The 22,577-nt window shown below is 46.6% G+C and overlaps 1 protein-coding gene across 5 annotated transcripts in view; it reads left to right on the forward strand.

The window, feature by feature from the left end:
- iqsec1b (IQ motif and Sec7 domain ArfGEF 1b) overlaps positions 1-22,577 on the forward strand; it is a 179,633-nt gene that overhangs the window by 88,945 nt on the left and 68,111 nt on the right. Inside the window, exon 1 of one of the 5 annotated variants that reach the window (XM_042089804.1) lies at positions 12,613-12,769. The exons of 3 other annotated variants lie outside the window; for them this stretch is intronic. In XM_042089804.1, the coding sequence (XP_041945738.1) occupies positions 12,693-12,769 (77 nt within the window). In that variant the 5' untranslated portion in view covers positions 12,613-12,692. Of the gene's footprint in view, positions 1-12,612; positions 12,770-21,717; positions 21,932-22,577 lie in introns of those variants that run through there. One more of the 5 variants, XM_042089806.1, reaches the window with a different exon arrangement.

The raw sequence follows: 22,577 nt of genomic DNA on the forward strand, positions 1-22,577 counted from the left end.
CACAATCAGACCCCTACTCTTTGTTGGTGTAGCTCCAGAGTGCTTTTTTTAATGCTCTCTCACTCCAAATCCTTAATCAACAGTACAGCTACTATACTAGGTACTATAGGACCACTCGGGATGTACAGTCTTCAAGAGATACATGGCTCCCCGATAACATCTGACCTCTTTGTGCTACCAGGCCCACACCTGTGTGCCACGCTGCTGCTGTGAGTTTGAGAGAGCCAGAGACACGTGAATAGATTATGCTACGTATTCAGAGCAGATACTGTACATTCTAATGTGTGCCATGTGTTTCAATGAGGCTTCGAATTAACTATTAAAAAACTAAATAATGAATTTTTTATCCAAGGTTGCCTTGGTAATGCTGGAAACGACGTGCACCCAGACGTTCTTGTAAAAATCCTCTGTTATATCCCACGGAAATGGCAGAGTTGTCAATGTGGTCCTTTGGTTTAAATTTGTGTAGCATAGCAACTGTTTAACAGCGGTGTGTTTGAAGAATGACATACAAATAAGAAGCTGCTGTTCTGCCAAAATACAAAGGAGAACATGCATAACCAGTCAAGCTAATGATTTGACTTTTATAAAAGCATCTCTTACTGTTGCATGGTGTCTGCATGGAAAATCTATTCAGCGATGCCCTTCAACCTGTCAAAAATACAAACGGGATACTAAAATATTTAAACGGCACCTACTGTTAATATTTAATGCACACATCACTTTGTTGGACTCCTCTGGCAAGCTTCCCACTGCCACTCCAATATCTGAGGAAACTGCTTTTTAAACGTTTTGTCAGTGAAAGTGCTTTTTGTTAAACTGTGACCTTTTGTGGCCCGAAATAGTATTTGAATAGCGTATTTTGATTGGTTTGTCTCCATTATGATCATCTATTGGACAATACTGCTCTCCCAGGACAAGGGTGTCTCCTAGGACAGGTGAAAAGGAGACCTTGTTAATTCTCAAACTTTTTCACTGTTGATTTTGAGTGGGCGAAAGGCCAACGCGAGCAATTGCCAAAGCCACAGGTCTCTGTGGTCAATCAGCATCTGTGATTCATTGCATTAAGTTCTAATGTGCACGCGCTGCTTTGTCCAGACGGCGTAGGGCTGGTTAATTTTACAGCAATCCCACTGCCGCTGCATTTCCCTAAATAAACTCATTTGATCATCGCTCGCAGTTGTGTTAGCGCTGACATGGAGAGGATAAGAATAGACTTTACTAATAAAGGCAGCCGGAGCCTCCATCCATTAGTCTGTGTCTCTCCTCCTCCTCTCCCCCTCCCTGCTCGCGCGTTTTGTGGCTATTTTTAGTCCATTTGCGTGGCAGTGTTTTGATCATTAAGCTAATGTGCGTGTGAATATGTGTGTTTGGGTGCTTGTGTGTGTGTGTGTGTGTGTGTGTGTGTGTGTGTGTGTGTGTGTGTGTGTGTGTGTGTGTGTACTTTTAGAATATGCAGGAGCGTGTCAGGGTTTGCTGCCTCGTGTAATTGCTGATCTTAATTGCCAGATAAATATTAAAATTGCGAGGCACTCGAATGCCATTAGGAGTAACCCTTTTCGCAGACGCTGCCATTGTGCTTGTGAACACTGCCGCTAAATAGGATGAGGGGTGCGCGCGCCTGACCTGCCACTGGAGCCCATTGTGCTTTAATTGATTTCATTACGGAAAAGCTTTTCAGCGGCACCGCATACACAGGTGCCAGCATCGACCAATTCTACACAGCGCAGCCACTTCCAGAGAGGAAGCCTTTACTGGCACCCCATAGTTTGCATAGAGGGAGGAGGAGGAGGAGGAGGAGGAAGGCAACAGGAGGGTGAAGGAGAGGTAGAATTGTTTGGAGGTCAGAGACCATGAGATGAACACAGGTGAGGATGGAGAGGGATGGAGAGGGTTGGCTGGTTTGTGAGTGAGGAGATAAAAGGAGCTAGAGGTGGAGGATGAGGGAGAGAGATTAAAGGAGAAAGTGTGAGTGCTACCCCCCATCTCTCTGTCATGATCAGCACCCAGTGCTGCCCGCCTGGCTCTGCCCCCCTCAGGCATGGGCATCACCTGTGGCCCTCAAAGACCCATGTCAGGCGATCTGCGTGGCTTTGGTTTCCCAGCCCAAATGAAGGTGGTGCCATGCAGGGTAGATGTACTCATGTGTGGTGCTGTTTGTTTGGGTTGCTCACACCTAAACATTCGCATATGCAGGCTGCTTGGCTTTTGCTTGACTGCTCCTGTCTCCCTCTCTGACACACTCTCTCTCTCTCTCTCTCTCTCTCTCTCACACTCACACTCACACTCACACTCACACACACACACACACACACACACACACACACACACACACACACACACACACACACACACACACACACACACACACACACACACACACACACACACACACGGACACGGACAGATATCCTGCTAATGCATTACTTCGCTCAGTTTAGCCAATTTTCTGTCCGTGCCTCTCAATCATGCGGCCAGCAGTTTGTTTGACAGTGCTGCCCTTTTTAATCGGCCGCATGCTCTCCCTGCACTGCCTGTTCATTAGGGTGCATTACTGCCCACTTCCTCTTCACCACCCAGAGTCGCTCCTCATCACTCCTGTCAAAGGGAGTGAGGCCGGAGACGTCCTGCGAATACAGCTGACCGATGGTCAGATCTCGCTCTTGTCTTCACCCTCGTCCACACAGTGCGGCTCTGGGCGGGTCCCACACTTGAGTTAGCGGCAGTCGAGGATGTTACGGTGAGCCGTGAGTGGACGTACTGGATCAGCAGTTCTACTCCCAGGAGAGAGACCGAGTGGGCAAGAGATCTGTTGCTGATGTAGAACTTAAAGACCGAAACGTTGTAATTTCTAATAAAAAATAATTGCTTGCGGACTGGTCAGTGTGTGGGACTCTCACTAAAATAAAGGTAAAAAAAGGTAAACCAATCAACACAATACCATCAATGACAATGATGGGCATGATGATATAAGTTGGTAATAATAATGCCATTCATATGAGCTCATGACACATAATGGCTGAAAATATGAGATCTTCCATATCAGTGAAAAGAGTTCCTGTTTTACTTTTGGCTGGTGGTGTGTGATTGTAAGGCTGTTTGGTTACCCTTGGAGATCCACCTCCCTGCGCCACAGGACTGGGTTCCCCACTGAGTGGTCAGCGCTCCTGCGGGGGCTTTTTGTTTGCAAGGGCACAGCATGGGCTCGCGGGACACTTTGTTCTCCTGCTCGCATGGCTGACTCGGTCATCGGCGAGGAAGTGCTGGATGTGCCCACTCGGCTCGAGCCTTTTTGTTTTGTTTTTTTGATCGTGACTGTCTGATACCTCTAAGGGTGTGAAATGCTGTCTAATTGTGATAAGCTATCTCTTAGTATAAATTTGGAACCATGTGTCACTGCTTTGGACTGATTTGAATTTGCTTTATCAATAGCTCACTCATCACTGATCATGGTCTGTTCTATTTGACTTGGCAGCAAAGGGTTTTCTTCTTTCTTCATAATCTGTCAAATATGTCAAAGCTGTTGTAAATCCATTGTAAATGATTATAATTATATTATAATGAAGCCATTACGATGTTCTATATTTTGCCTGATGACACATAAAACTTGTTCCTAATGACAAACCCCGTTAAAGGGTTGTATCTAAAAATACCCCAGACTGTTGATCTTTAAAGGAAGACAAATCCAGAAGTGGCCCACTGATGTGGCTCTGGCATTCGCTCCTCTCTCCAAATATATCCTCTCAGCCATCAGTCACAGCCGCACTGCTTATATATTCCCCTTTTGCCTGCCGTGCCGTTCGGTTGGTGGTTACTGCTGCCTTTCACTAGGATGGATCACTTGGTAATCGGAGCTCCTCCACTGCTAACGGTGTGTCCTTTGTGTTCTCTCTTTCCCCCCTCTGTCCGTTATTCTTCTTCGCTCTCTTCTGGTGCTACTGGTGATGCAGAGGATTGGGGATTTGCATTGTCTGCGGTCTTTTGTAGAACACCCACAACACTTTGTGTCCATGTGTCCTCAACCCATGCCTCAAATCACTTATAATCTAGATAGATGGATAGATAGATAGATAGATAGATAGATAGATAGATAGATAGATAGATAGATACTTTATTCATCCCTGGGGAATCCAGATTTAGACAACCATAACACAACAAACACACATACACACATATATCTCACATGCATAAACATCACTCACAAAAATCTTCCATCCCACTGTAGCTAGAATAGGGACATTTGTATGTGGAATTGAATATCTATATCACAGGGGTTGCCAAGGCCAACAAGGACAAATGCCCTGTACCATTGTGTCTGTACCATTTACAAGTTGTTGGTCCATGTGACTCTTCAGGAGGCTGTGAGTGAAAATAAATAAATAAATAAATAAAAACATCCTATTTCTCTGGTGTCTTTCAAGTGCTCTCCCCGTTGCTTGCACAGTGTTGTGCAGGCGTCAACAGTGCACCAGTCTGACTCTGGTGACATTTTTTGTCTCTTTCATCTCTTTCATGAGATCACTTAATTCATCCACAACAGCAGGCAGCTTCAAAGCAGTCTGACACTTTCAGAAGTGAAGTGGGAATCCTTCAAAATCCTTTGTTGTTAATCTCAAGCTGCAAAGTTTGTTCCTTTCTCAACACAGGTAATCATTGGCAGACAGCATAACGTTTCGGTGCTATTTTGGTATTAGAATAAATGCTGTGTATGCTTTTTGACAGGGTTGACGAAGCCTTGTGTTATCTCTAATCACTATGGCATAATTTCAGATCTAAAGCTTAGTCAAAACAACTTACATACTCCAGTTCATGATTAAAATGATTTCCCATAATCCTCTGCTGTTTTCACCCCCCTTTCATTATTTATGATGTATTTGTTGGTAGATGCATTGCTGGTGTAATTTGTTTGCCTGTATGGGCTTAGGTATGTATTATTGTCCTCAGGACATGGAAACATGAATTGAGAAAAACTGTTTTGGTGTGTGTGTGTGTGTGTGTGTGTGTGTGTGTGTGAGAGAGAGAGAAAATGAATGAATGTGAATGTCCTCGTGTTTATGTGCTGAAGGCAGGGAACACTAGGTGGAGCACAGTGTCCACTAGAGGGTGCCCAGAGGTCTTGGCCATTTTCTCACAGAGTCCTTAAATATGAGCAGCGGCAGCCTGAGGCAGGAGAGGCGGAGAGGAGATAAACCAGTCGGCCGCTGAGCGCTGCCCCGTGCTCCGGCCCACTGAGCCGAGGATCTGCTCTCCCCTCCTGTACGATAACAAGACATCTGCATAACTACATGTGCCCTCCGATTGCGGCCGAGGCTGGCCCGCATCTAGGCCACATCAGGCCCAGAACCGACTCTGCTGCTGTTTGTTTTCTCACATATAAACATAAACAGTCTCTAGCCACATTTCCATTAGAAGTCTCCATCCAAGGCCCTCTGCTGCTTCCAATTACTATACAGAGACGAACAACGCCCAGGTTGTACTGTAGCGCTGTGCTCTACTTTACAGCTTGTCTGCAAATGTGCTGATAGAGGCAGAGGGCTTGTCCTGTTGGGTGTGGACGCAAACACAATGGAGGGTTATTTAGTGCAACTGGGGGTGTGCTGCTTTGTTGCTGCCTCACACAGTCAAGCCACTTTTTAGCCATTAAGAGATGTTATTATGCTGGCCAGAGATGGCCAGGCCCTTTCCTCACCAGAGACATCACTTCAAGATCACAGTGCTCACACTGTGCGGAAAATGGTGAGTAAATGGGTGGATGGGCTGAGGGCTTAAAAGGGAAGCGATTGAAAATAACAACCATGCTGGCCTCAATACAGCTACATAAAGAAATAGTCACTTTTTTCCTTCCCATGATGCATCCTGACTGCCAAAAATGGAGCCGTAGATCGATTTAGCCACGGCCAAAAAATGCTGTACTTAGAGCAAGCCCTGAAGTGACATCATCATTTTCAGGCCCTTGCCCTGGAAAAAAAGAACCCTTGTTGCTGAGAGGAACTGATGTCCCAAGTGTATCTGTCTGTCATAGAAACTAATATTGTTTATTCAATAAAGCCCTCCCTTTTTCCCGGGGTGTAATTTTTAATCCAATCTATCAAATTAAATCAGATCTTATCTTTGATTGCCTGCCTGTGAGCAGTGCATTGATGTGATTCTAGAACCTTATTTGTGTTTTTGTGTCCTGGGCAACATTCTGTTGGCAGTGCCTGATACTGTTGGTGTTGAAGGGATTAGAATATCATTGTGGCACATCCATGCATCCCCTGAGGGGTCACTGTAACTGGATATCACTTTGAGAGAAGACATAGAGAGGAGGAAGAGGGGAAGGATGAGAGGGGGAGGAGAAGAGAAGATAGAAAGATAGAGATGAAATGATAGAGTATGGATAGAAGAAGAAATGAAAACGAAGACCCTGCACAGGGACAGAAAATGAAAATGAGTTGAGCCAGGAGAGAGAGTGATGCAAGAGAAGAGTGGAAGAAATGCAGAGAAAAAGGAGAAAGAAAGGGAAAGAAGACCTGGGTCTGGCAGGTTCTATACACTGCACCGTACAGCGCCATCAAAACCTCTAACGCTATGCCAGCTAGCAGCCATCACTCACCCACTACCCCCCCCCCCCATCCCATCCCAACCTCATTACCAAGCAGGACCCCATCTGGCAGGCCCCGCTTGGAAAATGGCCCCAATTACACGCCCAGGACCCCAGCCAGGTCCCCGCGTGCTCAGGGGGGCCTTAAAGCCCAGCCAGCGTGCCCAGCGTTGTTTGGGAGCCAGCTCCCTTTTAGTGGTTATTGGCTTCCTGGAGGCCCCACTGCGGAGGTGGTGATAAGGCCCAAGTGGGTCGTTTATCAGGGGGGTGCATCTCTGCGGGGAGCCCCTCCCCCACTCCCTCCCCTACACCTTCTCCCCCCTCAGATCTACCACTCCTCTCCAGGGTGCTGTAGTATGTTAAGCTAATGGTGGAGCGGGGATGCTAACACAGAGATCTGCGACAATAGAAGTGACATTGCAAGGTGTGAAGTGCTTGGTGCGAAGGTGAGGAGTTAGTAACTTCAAATGAAGATGAACGAGTGATGATGGTTCAGGGAAGAGCGGAGAGGGAGAACAACCAAGAGGAAGAGAGAGGAGGGGAAAAAAGGAAGAGTTAAGAGAAGGGTGGAGATAGGAAGACTCCACTCATACATTCCTGAAAAGAAAAGTGCTACCTGCCATTTTCTGAGAACCTGAGAGTGACTTCAAATGAATAAAGGCATAATAGCGTGTCAGCAATACTGTTGTATTTGAGGAATATTGAAGTGCATGTGGGTGCTGTCAGCAGATTACTGCCAAGTTACTGCCCTCGAATTAGGGGCACAAGCTTATTACCATATCAACAAAATGCCTCATGGAATGCGCTTGTGTTTTGGAGACCGGCTTCTTCCTTTTAAAAAAAATACCACTCCACTTAAGTTAATAAAGACATAAAACTGTAATTTAAAAAAAAAAAAAATCTATATTTGCCTTCATGCCACTCACACCTGCCTTTTTGGCTGAGGAGCTGATAAGTAAATATCATCATGTTCCCTCACAGGTTTATACCATAGCTCAGATTATAGCCCGCTTAGCCCTACGGGACGCCCTGTGCGGAGCAAATATATATTTCCGTGAAAAATGAGCACTCAGAATCCATTAGCGGGGTGATTTACACTGCCCCATTTCTTCCCCTAACGACTCCTGGGGACAATGCTATGGCCTCCCCCACAAAAGAGGAAGAAATCTCCTCTCTTCCTCTGGCATTCTAGCCAGTGTTATATAAAAGTATGTACACAACAAAAATCAATAGGCAGTCCGCAGAGACTGCTATAGTTCAAGCAACTGCTTGCAGGTTTTCCAGTCTCCTTTCTTTGCCATAAATGCAACTTATCTTGTATTGAATCACAGACAAATTGGTGTCTGGTAACCGATGTTCACACAGTAAGTATTGAATATGGGTATTTTCAGTCACAATGGAATAGTATTCCATTACTATTCCAGTCACTTTTAGGCATTGCTTAACCATATAGATGTTCCACCATTTCTATGTTGAACCCTTGACCAAATCTCATCTTAAATAGCCATGAGCGATAAAAAGAGGTCCTTCTTATATGACTGCTATATTAACCTCATGTGTTTTGTGGCTGGTCATTAATTAGAGCCCTCTGCCGCACAGTGACTTTCATGAGACGACCCCATATGCGCTATCTATGGGTTAGTGATTCACGGGGGAGCAGGGATATCTGCACCCACAGTTCATGTTTGTGCTCAAGGCATCTCTCCCTGTGTGTGTGTGTGTGTGTGTGTGTGTGTGTGTGTGTGTGCATGCGCATGCTTAGGGCTTTAGGGTTAGTAGAGCAGTGAATATTGGGAAGTAGGTATCCTCCCCCAGGTGGTGCTAGTGTTCATTAACCCAACAACACCCCTTCCCCATAAACAGAATCACACACACACACACACACACACACACACACACACACACACACACACACACAACCCCACCCCCACCCCCACCCCCTTTGTATTTCATTAACTTGGGTGGGCTAAAAGCACAGCTGGGACCTTGAGTGAAGCACCTGGTGCCCAGAGAAGACAGCCGAGGCCCATCCAAGACCCCAGACACACATCCACACAAACACACACACACACACCGTCATCTGAAGCACCTTGGCCTTTATGGCTGGCAGCTCTCCTAGAGAAAAGAAAGGAAACTAATTAAATAAATAAGTCTTCTGATGACAGAAGGCTTCTCAGGCCTTCACCGGTCAATCTTCTATCAGTGATCTGGCCTTGAAGGAGTAAATACAAGTGTCTTGCTTTCAGACAAAGACTCCTTTTATTTTTTGGTACGATTGGAGAGATGGGCCTACTGAGGCCAAAGGCTCGTTCGTGTGAAGCCCAGCCCCACATAAAACAGACACTCTGGCTCTGTTGTGCAGCTGGAGGTCAGACCTTCATCATCAATGCCTCTCCCCTCCCTCTTTTCATCTCTCGTTTTATCTCCCTCGCTGTTTCCATCTATGAATCTGTCTATCTTCTTGTCCTTCCCTTACATTCACTCTTTTGTTCTACCCTTTTTTGTGTCTCTCTCCCTCTCACTCACGCCTTCATTATCCCTCCATCAAACCACTCTCATTTCCTCTCCATTACCTTTTATACTCTTCTTCCCCCGCATCTCCACTTCCACCATCATCTTCCTCCTCCTCCTCCTCCTACTCTCCCCCTTCCTCCGCCTGAGTGGACCCTCTGTCCACTGCGTGGTCAGGTGCTTTGTGGGTATGGAAGTGATCAGGCATTAAAATCCTCTCTTCCGCCCTGCTGAGTGATGCGGGCTAACGACAGGAGAAAGAGAGAGGAAGACGGAGAGAAAGAGAGAGGGATAGAGAGAGAGAGAGAGAGAGGTAGAGATACGTGTCGGAGCAGGGAGCCCAGATGATGAATGCCCCCTCATTTGGCTACACCGTCTGTTCAGTAGTTACCCCCCCTAACCCTCCCCTCTCCACACCCAGGACCCCTCCTCCTCTATGGAGTCTCCTCCAGTGAGGTACCCCCCCCCCCCCCCCCCCCCCCCCCATACATCCCTAAATGCAGCCGGAGACAAAGAGAGTGGTTTGCTTTGAGGAGTTAATAGGGGCTGAGGGACATTTGTGTGTGTGGCCACAGACTAGGTTGTGTGTGTGTGTGTGTGGGTGCGTGCATGTGTGTGTGTGTGTCTGTGTGCATCTTTATCTGTGTGTGTGTTTTATGGCCTGCAAAGCAAATAAAGATGGAGTAAGGAGCTTGAGCAGCTTTCACTTTAAATGACCAAATGAGTGAGTGTGGGTGGTGTTAAAACACACACTAACTCCCCACAAGCTGTTCCTGTTCGACGTGTTAAAGATGTGGGTTTTTTTTCTCCCCTCTGAATTGCCTGAAAGCTTTTTACTTATCTCCTTACCACCCACAGTTCCCCCATGGCTATTCATCACTGTACCATGGACCGGACCTGATTGACAGTCATTTAATTGAAAATGCAAATATTTCAATGACTAAGCATTGAATGAAATGTAATGACTTCTCAACCATTTTCTAATTACTTTTTTTTTCCCTCCATGTATTTTGGGAATGTTTTGAGCCAGGTGTAATTATTTCTCCCCGTCAGAGTAAATTGAGCTCCCTGCTCTCATATACCCATACTGAGAGTTACTGCTGTTAAGCCCAAATGCACCCCACTTCTGATCAGTCTTTCATTTAGAGCAGTAAATAAGCTTCAGGGTTTACACTGCTCTGATAAGCTGAACGTTAAGAATCACCATTCCCTTGCTGTTGACTGAATGGAGGGATGGTTACCGGGGTGTCATCAGTGTGCCCACTTTAAGGGTTTTGAGATTGTGAGTACTGTATATTTTGTGTGTGTGTGATATTTCTGACTGTGTTTACATGGGGAATTGTATCTCTCCTCACAAGTTTTGGTTTTGGGCTGTGTCCATTTGGGTGTGTGTGTCTGTGTGTGTGTGCATTCATGCGTGTTTATGAGTATATGTCAGCCATCCCTGGGTCCTCTGGATGCCTTCCTGTTGCCAGACTACGGCTGAAAAAGAACAGGGTGTTTCCTTGGCACGTTGGGCATGGTGGCAAGTTCCGGGTGGCACAGGGTGGCGAGGCAAGGGGCGTGAGAGGGAGCAGAGAGTGCCAGTCTGTGGGAGGAGAAGCAGTAGCCACAACCACTCTGTGCATGACAATGAGCATCCTGTTCTGAACTGTCTGGTGTGTGTGTGTACACATGCATGCATGTGTGAGACGGAGGGAATTGTGTGTGTGGTGTGTGTGTGTCAATGTTTATGTGTTACCAAAAGAGACAGATGTGTATGTATGTGTGTGTGTGAGAAAGAGAGAGGGAGGTAGGGTGGTTGCCCTTGTTTGTGCATTAGCAAACTGATAATATCCAGCATGAAGATGTCTTTCTTTTCACAATAGTGAATTGAACAAGACAACATTCCTGTGAGTGTTGTGAGTGTTGGTCAGGTGTGTTGACAGCATCCATCAATAGGCTGATTATATCTCCTCACTCCTCCAAGCTTGGTTCATCGGCCTATGGAAATGTGGCCTTCAGCTTGGAGGAGTTCTTATTTTGCATGTGAAATGTTTTTCTCTATGACTCATACACAGATTGGTGACCCCTTCCCCCCTACACACACACACACACACATACACACATACACATATAACATGCACATATACACAAGTAAATTGTGTGATGATCTGAGGATTGGCATTACCCTTGCCAGCATGACACTCTCCCACTCTCATCGCCACGGAAACTTCCCACCCTCCCCTGGGGCCCAATCAGTCTATTGTAGTCAAGGATGGTGGCTGGGTTGGGGTTGGGGAGCCCATTCTAGCTACGATTCTATTGCCATGGTCCGGTCACCCTGACAACCTGCATCAGCATTATCTAACCGAGTGCGGCCTTTTCCACTTTTACCAGGGCCGGCCCCTATTCCTCTCTCTCTCTCTCTCTCTCTCTCTCTCTCTCTCTCCATCACTTCATCCCCACTGAGGACCATGTGCTCGCCTCTCTGCGCTCCTCTGTGCCGGGACTGCAAAAGGGGTGTGCAGCTATCAGATAAAGCCTAATTAATAGAGCCAAAGCGGTGGCCTCTTTGTGTGCTTTGTGTTCCCACTGAAGCGTGCTGAAGCCGGACGCCGTCATCGGCCCGCACACACACAATGGGAGCAGCTGTAATTCAGCTCTGAGGAGAGAGAGAGAGAGAGAGAGAGAGAGAGAGAGAGAGAGAGAGAGAGAGAGAGAGAGAGAGAGAGAGAGAGAGAGAGAGAGAGAGAGAGAGAGAGAGAGAGAGAGAGAGAGATGGAGACCTAGACAGGGAGAGTAAAAGAGGGGGGAGTAAAAGAGGGGGATAGTGACAGAGACAGGGACTCTTTCTATTTTCTGAGTCCCGTTACCATGGGACAGTACCTCGGGAGCGGAGGAGGAGGAACAGAGACTGGAGAGAGGAGGAGGCTCTGAGGGAGAGAGTGCAATCTGGTGGCGCAGGGTGGGGTAAGGTGGTGGTGGAAGGGGGAGATTCAGGAGGGGGATTACTTGTCCTCCACACCCCCTACTCATTCTCTACCTCACTCTCTTACACTCACACACACACACATACACACACGCATGCACTCTCTGCCTTCAGGAGCAAAGCAGCGTGTCTGCTGCATGGACGTGAGCACATGTGAGATTTAGATACCTGCGCTTGAGAGGGATGAGAGGGCACCAGTTCTTTCTTTCATCCTCCAATCGACTTGAAGGACTACATTTCCCAGGGATGGGGTTCTGATCCAGCTGGTCCGGCCGCAGCTCCAGCCTGGAAGAGGGATCCTTGGAGCTCTGCCTCCCCATAGCTGGCTGGGTCTGAGGAGGGCGACCCCCCCCCCCCCCCTCCGTCTCTCTCATAGGCAGGTGCACCCTGGGAGCGGGAGCCATGTGGATGTCCTCTCTTTTTCAGCCTTCTCCTCCTCTTCATGGTGTTTAGATAACCCCAGGATGATGCTAATGACATTTATTTCAGACATTATTCTTGTTTTTGTTTCCTTTTGGCGAGGTATGACTTGGATGAGAGTTGGAGTGGACCACGGCTCTGTGTTTTGACTTGCCTAAGCGGTCATACTTATTTCTGCTTAATTTATCCATTCTTCATCCGAAGACAATGTTGAAGTTTAAAGCCTTCTGTCTGGATTACTGGCAGTTTCTTTGTCTGCAGCCCCTCAATGGGTTTTATAAGAGGTAAGGTGACTTTTATGTCTTGTAAAACTTCTCTTGAATGGTTGTCTTGGCTAAGTGAGACTGTATTCTCTGGGTTGTTTAATTATTTGTGTAAGACATAAATAAAATTGATAAATTATATTAATTAATTTGTAAAATAAATATTTTAAGGTGAATCTAGTAATTTGACACACATTTCCATAGGGAATGTTGATATTAATCGGTGGAGTTTAGCAGGAAATGGAATGAGTCATAACAATTAGAAAGGCTTGAGGTTTCATGGGAGGTGGGACATGTCAGGGCATCTTATTTCAGCATTCTGGATTTCTCCAATTAGTCAGCAATTCATTAGTCCGTAATTGATCTGTTCGTGTGCAAGGGCCTGTCGAGGCAGTTCCTCCCATATCACACCACACTGCCCCTTCAGTGTGGCCTCTCACACCATTTTGTGTCTGTGTGTGTGTGTGTGTGTGTGTGTGTGTGTGCATGTGTGCGTGTGTGTGAGATGGGAGGGGGTGGAGGTCCATCAGGGTCATGCTGACTCAATAAGAGTACCATTGTGCCCCATTGACCTGACACGCTGCACCAAAAGCAGACTTTATCTCCTCCATTGTGTCGTGCTTCCATCGGGGTCCTGGGCTTTTAAGCATGACCAAGAACACGTGTGTGTGTCTCTGTGTGTGGATGTGTGTATCTGTGTGTGGCTATGTTTCTATAGACCTACACTCTGGGTTCTCAAATAAAGATAACTTACGTGGAGGAGAGTTAAAACAAATAAAAAAAGCAGTACAGATTTGTGCACAGTGGGGTTTTTCCCCCATTAAATGACATTTCAATGTAAATGTCTCCATGCTTCAGGACATCATCAGGTGAACACCTTTGGACTCAGTGGGTTGGGTTTGTGCACCTGTTCTTGTTTTACCACTCAGTAGAGTCAACTTCTGCATTCTGATGTAATACTGACACACTGGTATCAATACAACTCCATCAGCCATGTAAGGCGATGGAAAATCCCTCTCTCCTAAAATCCTCTCTACAGTAGGTGAGAAAAAACCTGAAGCCTTATTGAGGCATTGGCCACGAGTCTGAGTAGTGCATCGCTTTGTTGAGCTGGTCTTGTGGATTTCTGGGAAAAGGGCCACCCTTGGGAACTTCTCTGTTGTTTTCTCTTCTCTGTCTGGCTGGGAAGAGCTCAGTTTGTATCTGAGAAGGGCAATATACTATAGTAGTGATGACAGCTGGGCCCTTTAGCGTCGCTTTGCTGCGGCCTGATTGGAGATGTACAAGTGTTTAACTGGGCCTGGGAGGAGGAGGAGGAGGAGGAGGAGGAGGAGGAGGAGGTGCATCTGAGCAAACACATCAGAGACTGGCCATCTCCAGCCTTGTCCTTTTATTTCATTTTACTTTCTCCTGTTTTTCTTTCTTTTTTTTCTCTTTGTCTTTACTTCTCTGGACTTGCCTGGTCCATAACCTTTCCTTGTTTTCTCTCACCCTGGAGTGCTGAGTGTGTGTGCGTGTGTGTGCGTGTGTGTGTTTGTGTGTGTGTGCGTGTGCGTCTGTTTCTGTGTCTTTGTCTGTGTGTGTGCGTGCGTGCGTGTGCGTGCGTGCGTGTGCGCGTGTGTGTGCATGTGCATGTGCGTGAACTCAGAATGCACCATGGGTATTTCTCCTCCTGGGCAGTTACAGTTGTTTACTTCACTGGAACTCCCCCTGCTTCATTACAACATAATTCACTTTCTGTATGTGTGTCTGTCTGTCTGTTTGCCTTTCTGTCTATCTCTGTGTATATTTCTTCAGCCCTAGTACCCTTGTTTTCCGTCCATGTGCCCCTTCAGTTACATGGCAATCAATCAAAACAAATCATAGTCCTTTACATCACATCATATTGTGTTGAGTGTAACAGCACCTGCTAGACAGAATCTGTACTCAAGCATAATTATAGGTGGCGTGCCCACACAGAGTACCTTCAAAACATGTATTTTGCTGTGATGTTTCAATGCATGGGAGACGAGAGGGGAGGCAAGAGGGGGTGGATGTGCTACACATACTGGCTCAGAGCCATCAAGGACTTTCCTTCAGGTGAGTGGACCAGGTGAGATTGCTATCATAATTGGTCTACATTGGCAGTGGAGCAGACTGTGTGTGTGCACATGTGTGTGTGTGTCAAAGATCCATACGTGTAATCACATGATTCCACCCGTCATTATAGTGACGAGCAGTGCTTTTCCGGTGTGTCATTTGCCCCTGACACACACACAAACACACACACCCACACACACACACACACTTCCTCTGTCTTTCACATTACGACAGGGCTTAAAAGTTGGCGGGGCCCGTGACAGTTATGGTCTTTGTGAGGGATGGTTATTGTGGCCGCCGCTTGTTGAGAGGCCCTGGCTGGGATGGTGGTGTTGGCGTGGTAACCCAATCCAACACAGCCCGTCACCTCAAGCAAGGCTATCCAAACAAATGAGCTCTCTGACAGACAAGCTACAGTAGGGTTTTTTTGTCAGCTCATAATTCTCATCCCCTCTTTCTTGTGTCTGTGATTCCATATCTCTGTCGTTTCACTCGTTATTCAGGGCTCTTTGGAGTTGTTTTTGGAGGTCCGATGCTGCCTGTGTGGCCTGTCTTCAGTGGCAGTGCAGAATGACTGTAGAATGGTGTGAAGAGATGCTGTAGCTCACCTGCTACTGGTACCGAGGTCATGGGTTCAATAAGCAGAGTGCTTATGTAAGGTGTACTGTACCTGTACTGCCAGTCAATAGAAATTATGCAACATTTTCACCAAAAACACAAACACTCCCTCCTAAATTGTTGAAGAAAGACCAAGTCGCTGGGCTGTAGAAAACATATTATTTCCATTGCCAGTCATTTAATATGAGGTCAGCTTCAGGTATTCATGAAATTTGAAATTGTAGGCTTCAGTTTAAGCCAAAAAAACAGACCTTTGATGTGATTTATGGATTTCCATACACATGGAGTACCACGCCAGGCGCAAATCCCTCAGGTCTGGTATGCACTGAGTCTGCATGCACGGTGCTGGGCACTGACAAGCCCGTCTGACAGGAGCAGTTAGTGTCCACCACGTGTCCTCTTCATATTAGCCAACTCATGATGTGGTGGTGGTCAAAGACCGCTGCAGTGCAGTGTATTGATCAAAGATAAATGAGGGCGATATCTGGCATTATTGATGTTTTTCGCAGCTAGTCCGCACGCTAGTGGGTGTGTGGACGCTCCCTGCTTCAGAAGGCAGCGTGATGATTCCCTCTGAGATGTTTCTGCCTTCCCCTGCTGTGTGTGTGTGTGTGTGTGTGTGTGTGTGTGTGTGTGTGTGTGTGTGTGTGTGTGTGTGTGTGTGTGTGTGTGCGCATGCTTGTGTGTGTGTGTGTGTGTTTGCTGGTGTTCAGTAAAAATGTATGCAAATGAATGCTTAAACGAGTGGAAGAGAGGGGGGTGGGGTGGACGGAGGTTATTTGGGAGCAGGACTCCTCCCTGGATGGAGGAAGCTTTGCTGTTTAATGCGGGTGAAAATGGGTGGATCTGTTTCTGTGAATATTCATTAATTTGTTAATTAAAGTCGTTTAAAGGCATAGCATTGCAGGGCTACAGGATTTGGGGGAGTTTGTTGACCAGCCATGCATAAGCAGACATGAGCCAAGCGGGGACACACACACACAGACACACACACACACACACACACACACACACACACACACACACACACACACACACACACACACACACACACACACACACACACACACACACACACACACACATTGTGCCTCATGCTATGCTGGTTGCCAATGATGGTGATAGCCAATGGATAGCGAATTCTCATTGTGTACACTAATTGCTTTCGGTTTCACAGAGGCCCTCTGGCATTTACTTTCACTAGTCATCTCTCTCTCTCTCTCACTGTCTATCTCTCTGTACGTCCCCATCTCTTTTGCTCTCCTCTCTTATTCCTTTCTCTCTCTTATTCCAGCCTCTCTTTCTGCTTCTCTCTCTCTTCTTCTCTTTCTACCTCTCTCTCTCACCCACTTTGTCCTTCTTCTCCTCCTCTTGCCCTCTCTTTTCTTTTCTATTCCTTCCTCTCCTCTCTCCCCTCTCCCCCCCCCCTTCTCTCTTCCTCCTCCTCTTGTCCTTGTACCTCCTGCTCTCTCTTTCTTTGTGTCCGTCATGGCCCTGATTTGACACATCACCAGCAAATCCTCCGACCGTGGCCAAATTGATATTTGCACCACAGCGCGACAAACCTGAAGGGGATTGGGGGAGGTTTCCACATTTGCTCCAGTGTCTCATCAGCATAAATCCATCAAAGCTGGCCCAACACCCCTGTCGTTCATGAATAATAGACCGGTCCTAATGAATTCATCTGCATGTTGGCATAGGTGGTCATATTCAGCGCTTTTGTCGTCCCCCGATTATGACACATTATTAAACTGTCAGTCACTTGTCAGACACGGACCCCCTCTGTAGTTTGTATTCCTCTGAAAAGCCCAGCATTAGGAGTAGGAGAGAGGGACAAGAGAGGGTAGAGAGAGAGAGAGAATGAGAGAATGACAGTGTATGAGAGAGAGAGATGGAGAGAGAGACGGATAGTTCATTGTTGTGGAGCATTGTGTGTCTGTGTGTGTGTGTGTGTGTGTGTGTGTGTGTGTGCACGTGCACATGCATGCATGTGTGTTTGTATCTACAGTATATACATTCAAGTACTTGTGTTTATATGTGTGTCCAACCTATCAGCTGGGTCGTCTGGTGTTTTTGGAGTAATTCAGATGGGGTGTACAGCAGGGCTTGTCGTTTGTTTACATGGATCTTGGCCACTGGGTAGAAGCTGCTGCCCTCGAGGTCAGCCCTCGGTCTTAGATAACCCCAGTGCCCCCGCTGTTCTCGTCACGTCGAGTGTTAGCTGATTGGATTATGTGCAGTATGACTAACACAGATGTTTTTGTGCCACTACAGGGAGAGAGTGTTTCTCTCCTCAGACATTTCCCCTGTCAGCCTGGGAACAAAGGTTATGACCGCATCAGAGGGGTGACCATGGTAACTGCGAGGAGGATGTTTTATGATGTCAGGCAGCGAAGGCTGCCGTGTCATTGGTTCACCCCGACAACCTTGAGCATTTATCAATTTGTGGTCCCTACTGTCATCATAGACAGACACACACACACACACACACACACACACACACACACACACACACACACACACACACACAAAACCACACACATACGTACACACAAATACACAAAAAATTATAGTATTCAAGGTCAGCTAAGGCTCAAATTCACACATAACACCTTATATCACATTCTCTCTCTCTCTCTCACACACTTTCTTTCTTTCTTTCTCTCACTCTCTCACAGCACACACACACACACACAGACTCTCTCTGACAGACACGCCATGTGGGTCTGAGGAATGACAAGGTCACCTCTCTGCTCTGAAGTCTGCACTAGGGCTGGGAGATATGGACCAAAAGTCATATCCCGGTATATTTAGGTTGAATATCGATATAAGATACTGTATATATCCCGATATTTTTTCCGCAAAGTTAGAGCTGTAAAATGAAATGTTCAGTCAAATATGAGTAGTTTTATTGAAAACTCACTACTCAAATAACAATAAAATGTAAACATATAACTGGAGTGCCTTTTTTGAAATCAAAGCTCCGTAAGGTGCACATTTAAATAAAAAAATATCTTAAATAAAAATAGCCTGTAAAATAAAATAGGCCAATCTTTTTCTGAAATAAATATATTTATATGAGAAAAGTAGAGTGCAGTTTCACAGCAGTGCAGAGAGGGGAGCAGTGCAGAGAGCTCTGGTCAGCGGCTTGCGTGGAGCAAGGATAACGGCGCAAATTTGAACTATATCGATATATGCAATATGGTCTAATTCCATATCACAATTTAAAATATATCGATATATCTTTTATATCGATATATTGCCCAGCCCTAGTCTGCACATCTTCCTGATGGGAGATATTAATCTGAGAGAGAGAAAGAGAGAGAGGAAGCAATGAGAGGATGAGATTACAGTCATTCAGAAAGTGAAGAGAATGAAAGCACGAAACCAAAACAAACAAGAGGCTCTAGAGCCAGAGGCCCCACAGGATTGAGACATCTGGAGATGTTGGTGGGGTGGAGTGGCCATGTTAGTGCTTACTTAACAGGGAACAAGTCTCTGGGGTCAAAGGGGCGGACAGCATGGTACTGCTGCCAGTAAATGTCCTAAAGAAAAGCAACATGTGTCTGTGTATCTGTGTGTGTGTGTGTGTGTGTGTGTGTGTGTGTGTGTGTGTGAGTGAGTGTGGCCAGGAGGTAGTTTTTCTGTGTGTGTCTGTCTGTGTACTCATTCGTACATGTGGCACTGACAATCTCTCAGGCTGTCTGACTCACCCTCTCTGACACACCCACACACACACACACACAAATAAACACATACAGAGTCTCCCTCTCTGACACACCCACACACACACACAAACAAATAAACACACAGATTCCCTCCCTCTCTTACAAACACACACACACACACAAATACACACATACAGATTCTCTCCTTCTGCCACTCGGTCTTTCTTCCACATTGTATCCTTTTCAGTCATGAAGGTTCAATAAAGTCAAATTTAATCTCTCTCTCACGCCAACTTTTTCCTCCCCTCTTTCTCTTTCTCATTTACACACACACACACACACACACACACACACACACACACACACACACACTCATTCTGATGCCGTTCCACTCTCACTGAGCAAACATATGTGTGTGTTTTCCTGCCTCGGCACACCTGCAGCAGCCACCTCACCTACAGTACCTGCAGTCTGCCCTACTGCACAATCACTCTGTGCATGCAGAGGGACATGCTTGGCCATGCTGTGACCTCTCCCTTAGTTTACTGACCATACACACTAATGCTCCAGAGCAAGTCTGGTTCTAATTATGATGACCGACTCTGATCTGCTATGTCTGACATGATGTGTTGGAGTGGATTAAGTCATGCCGTTTGTTTAGTGTCGGTTTTCTAAAGGGGGGGTGAACACACACACACACACTCACACACACACCCTGCCTTTTCTCCTGGTGTTGGGGGACTGGGTGTGTGGTTTCACAATCCTCCCTGAAGCAAGACTTCTCTCTTGTGCTTTCTTTCTTAACTGAAGAGCAACATGGAAAAAAGAAAGAATGGAGTTCAATGGCAGTGCAAAGCTGTTTGAAGATTGTCTTTTTCTTTCTTTCCAGTAAATGCCAACAGTAACTTTAGGCTTTATTTATTAACACCCTACCTTTTGGTCACTATCTTTTGACATTTCTTCACTCCCCTCCCCCTCTTTTTCCCGATCATTTTTTTTTCACCATCCACTCCCTTTCTCAACCTTTTCAACTCCATTTTTTTAGCATGTTCCATTATATTTCTTCCAGAATGTTCCATAGATCTTGTTTGTGTCTTTAACATTCTTCACTCTCCTCCTCGTCCTCCCTCTCCGTCATGTTTGTCCTCTACTCTGCCTCTCGCTGGACTGGACCGGACTGTCCCGTCCCAATGGTGGGATATGATTTAATTTGGTGGCTAATCCTTTTTCCCTGCCCGTCATGGCTCGAGCGGGTCACTGCCAAGTCCTGACCCAGCTCCTCTACGCTGGCCTTGATTATGATCTCAACCTCTGCAGCTGACTCCTCCTTCCACTCCTCCTTCTTCTCCTGCTTATTCTTCTCCCCTACTTCTCCATCTTTTTCTCCTTGCCATCATCCTCCTCCTCTTCCACCTCCTCTCTCCTATCAATCGTCCTACTCTTCCTTCTCCTTCACCTCCTCCTCCTGTACAAGCTCGTTCTTCTCTCTCTGCTCTTCTCCTCCTCCACCACTTGTTTTCTGTTCTTCTTCTTCCTCCTCATCCTTCTACCCCTGCACCTCCTTCTCACCCACCTATCTCTCCTCTCCTCTCCTTCTTCTCCTCCCCCTTGTAAACCATGACCTTCTCCCAGTCTCTGAGTTCCTGGGATGACTCACCCCTCTTGCATCATCAGAAGAATGATCCCCCCCCCCCCCAACCCCAACCCTTTTTTGACACGCCACTGCTGCCCCTCTGACCCCATGATGGAGTAATGTGCTGGCCAAAGTCCTCCGCAATGATCTCAGCTCCAAAGTGCCCAGTGAGGGGTGTTGTGTGTGTCACAGTTGGACCATGGCCTGATTGTTGCCTCCAGCAGACTTCCCAGTTGATTTTGACCCTATTGCCCCCCCACAAACACTCCCCCACACACTCATCTGTGTTTTTCATGAGTTAGGGTGTGTTTAGGAGCATCTGCAAGAAATATGTTTTGGGTGGGGTGAGAGGTGTGTGTGTTATTTGGACAGGTCGTATATCATTGGTGCGTGCCTGAGTGTGTGTCTGTGAAACAGAGAAAGTATGTGTGGATTGTTTGTGTTTGTGTGTGTGGCGGCCTTGTTTCTCAGTGTCTGTGGTCAACCCTGCTGCCTAATAAAGCATGCGCACGGAGGCTCCTGCTATCCCTTCAGCTTTCAGCTGCCTCAGAGAAGGCTGCAGACTAGACTCCACCAGTAGGGAATAGCCTGCTGTGACTACCAAGCAAAACACACACACACACACACACACACACCACACACACACACACACACCACACACACACACACACACACACGCCACACGCCTACCACACAGGGGAAAAACTTTTGTAGAACAGCAACTGCAGTAACTTGAACTGAGAGCGATTAAATCCGTCATCTCTTTTTTTTCTCTCTTTAACCCACCTCTGGGAGCTTTTGGCAACGTCCCACTCACACGCATTTGAAAGAAGAGAGAGAGAGTAAAGAAGAGAGAGAGAGAGTAAAGGAGAGAGAGAGAGAGAGAGAGAGAGAGAGAGAAAAGGGAGGAGTGGCTCCGGTCTGGATGCTGCTAGAGGATCTGCATGACTTCTCCACACATGCTGCCTGTTATTTCTGCGTCTCTTTCTTTCGTTCTCTTTCTCTTGTCACCTCTGTTTTTTGTGTCGTTGTCATCACCTCCTCTCTCTCTCCCCCCCCCGCGACTCTCTCGGTCACACGTTTTGACCGCCATCCCTAAACATCCAGCCCAGGTGTCCAGGCTAGCGATGCCTTGGACATGTGGAACGTAATGTGGAAGTACTGCATCTCCGTCCGGACCATAAGGTAGGGGCTTGGCTCTTGTTTCTGACAGGTCGCTTTTCCTCAAAGCGCATCTGGGAAAAGGATGGCTGCGGTAGATATGAGTGCTTTTCCAGAGGTGGGGACGGTATTCGTGGAGCCCACGGTTCACCACGGGTCCACACCTGTTGAATACATTTGATGTCTCACAGCAGGCTGCTTCAGTTTATCTTACCAGCCTGTTCCTCAGGTTTAACACTGACAATGAATGACTGGTGCGTGATGATGTGGTTTCTACGTCTCTATATGCAGTGATTTCAGTCGAGCTTATGGTTTTCCCATGTGTGCTCTCAAGTAGCGGACGTCAGAGAATGTAAAGATAACATAAACGGACGTGACTTCTACTAATGTAAGGGTAGCAGAGTGGGACATGACTGTTGTGAAGTTTGTGGCTTTAGCAGAATTTCTTCCTGTTCTCAGAGTTATGTTGAGTTCATGAACCAGTGTCATTGTCATACGAGTTCTGTACTCTTTGCTGTGTGAATGAAAAGTACTGTAAGTTCTCTCAAAATTGAACTCAACCCAGTGTTTTTGATGTGTATTTGCCTAATAAGGAAGCAAGCCATTGCAGCTGCATGTGTTTGTCGGCCCGGCTGATAACAGCTCAGTCTTTGATATTCCTTGAACATTA

This window comes from Alosa sapidissima, chromosome 4, assembly GCF_018492685.1.
Source record: "Alosa sapidissima isolate fAloSap1 chromosome 4, fAloSap1.pri, whole genome shotgun sequence".
In the NCBI taxonomy this organism is placed as follows: domain Eukaryota; kingdom Metazoa; phylum Chordata; class Actinopteri; order Clupeiformes; family Clupeidae; genus Alosa; species Alosa sapidissima.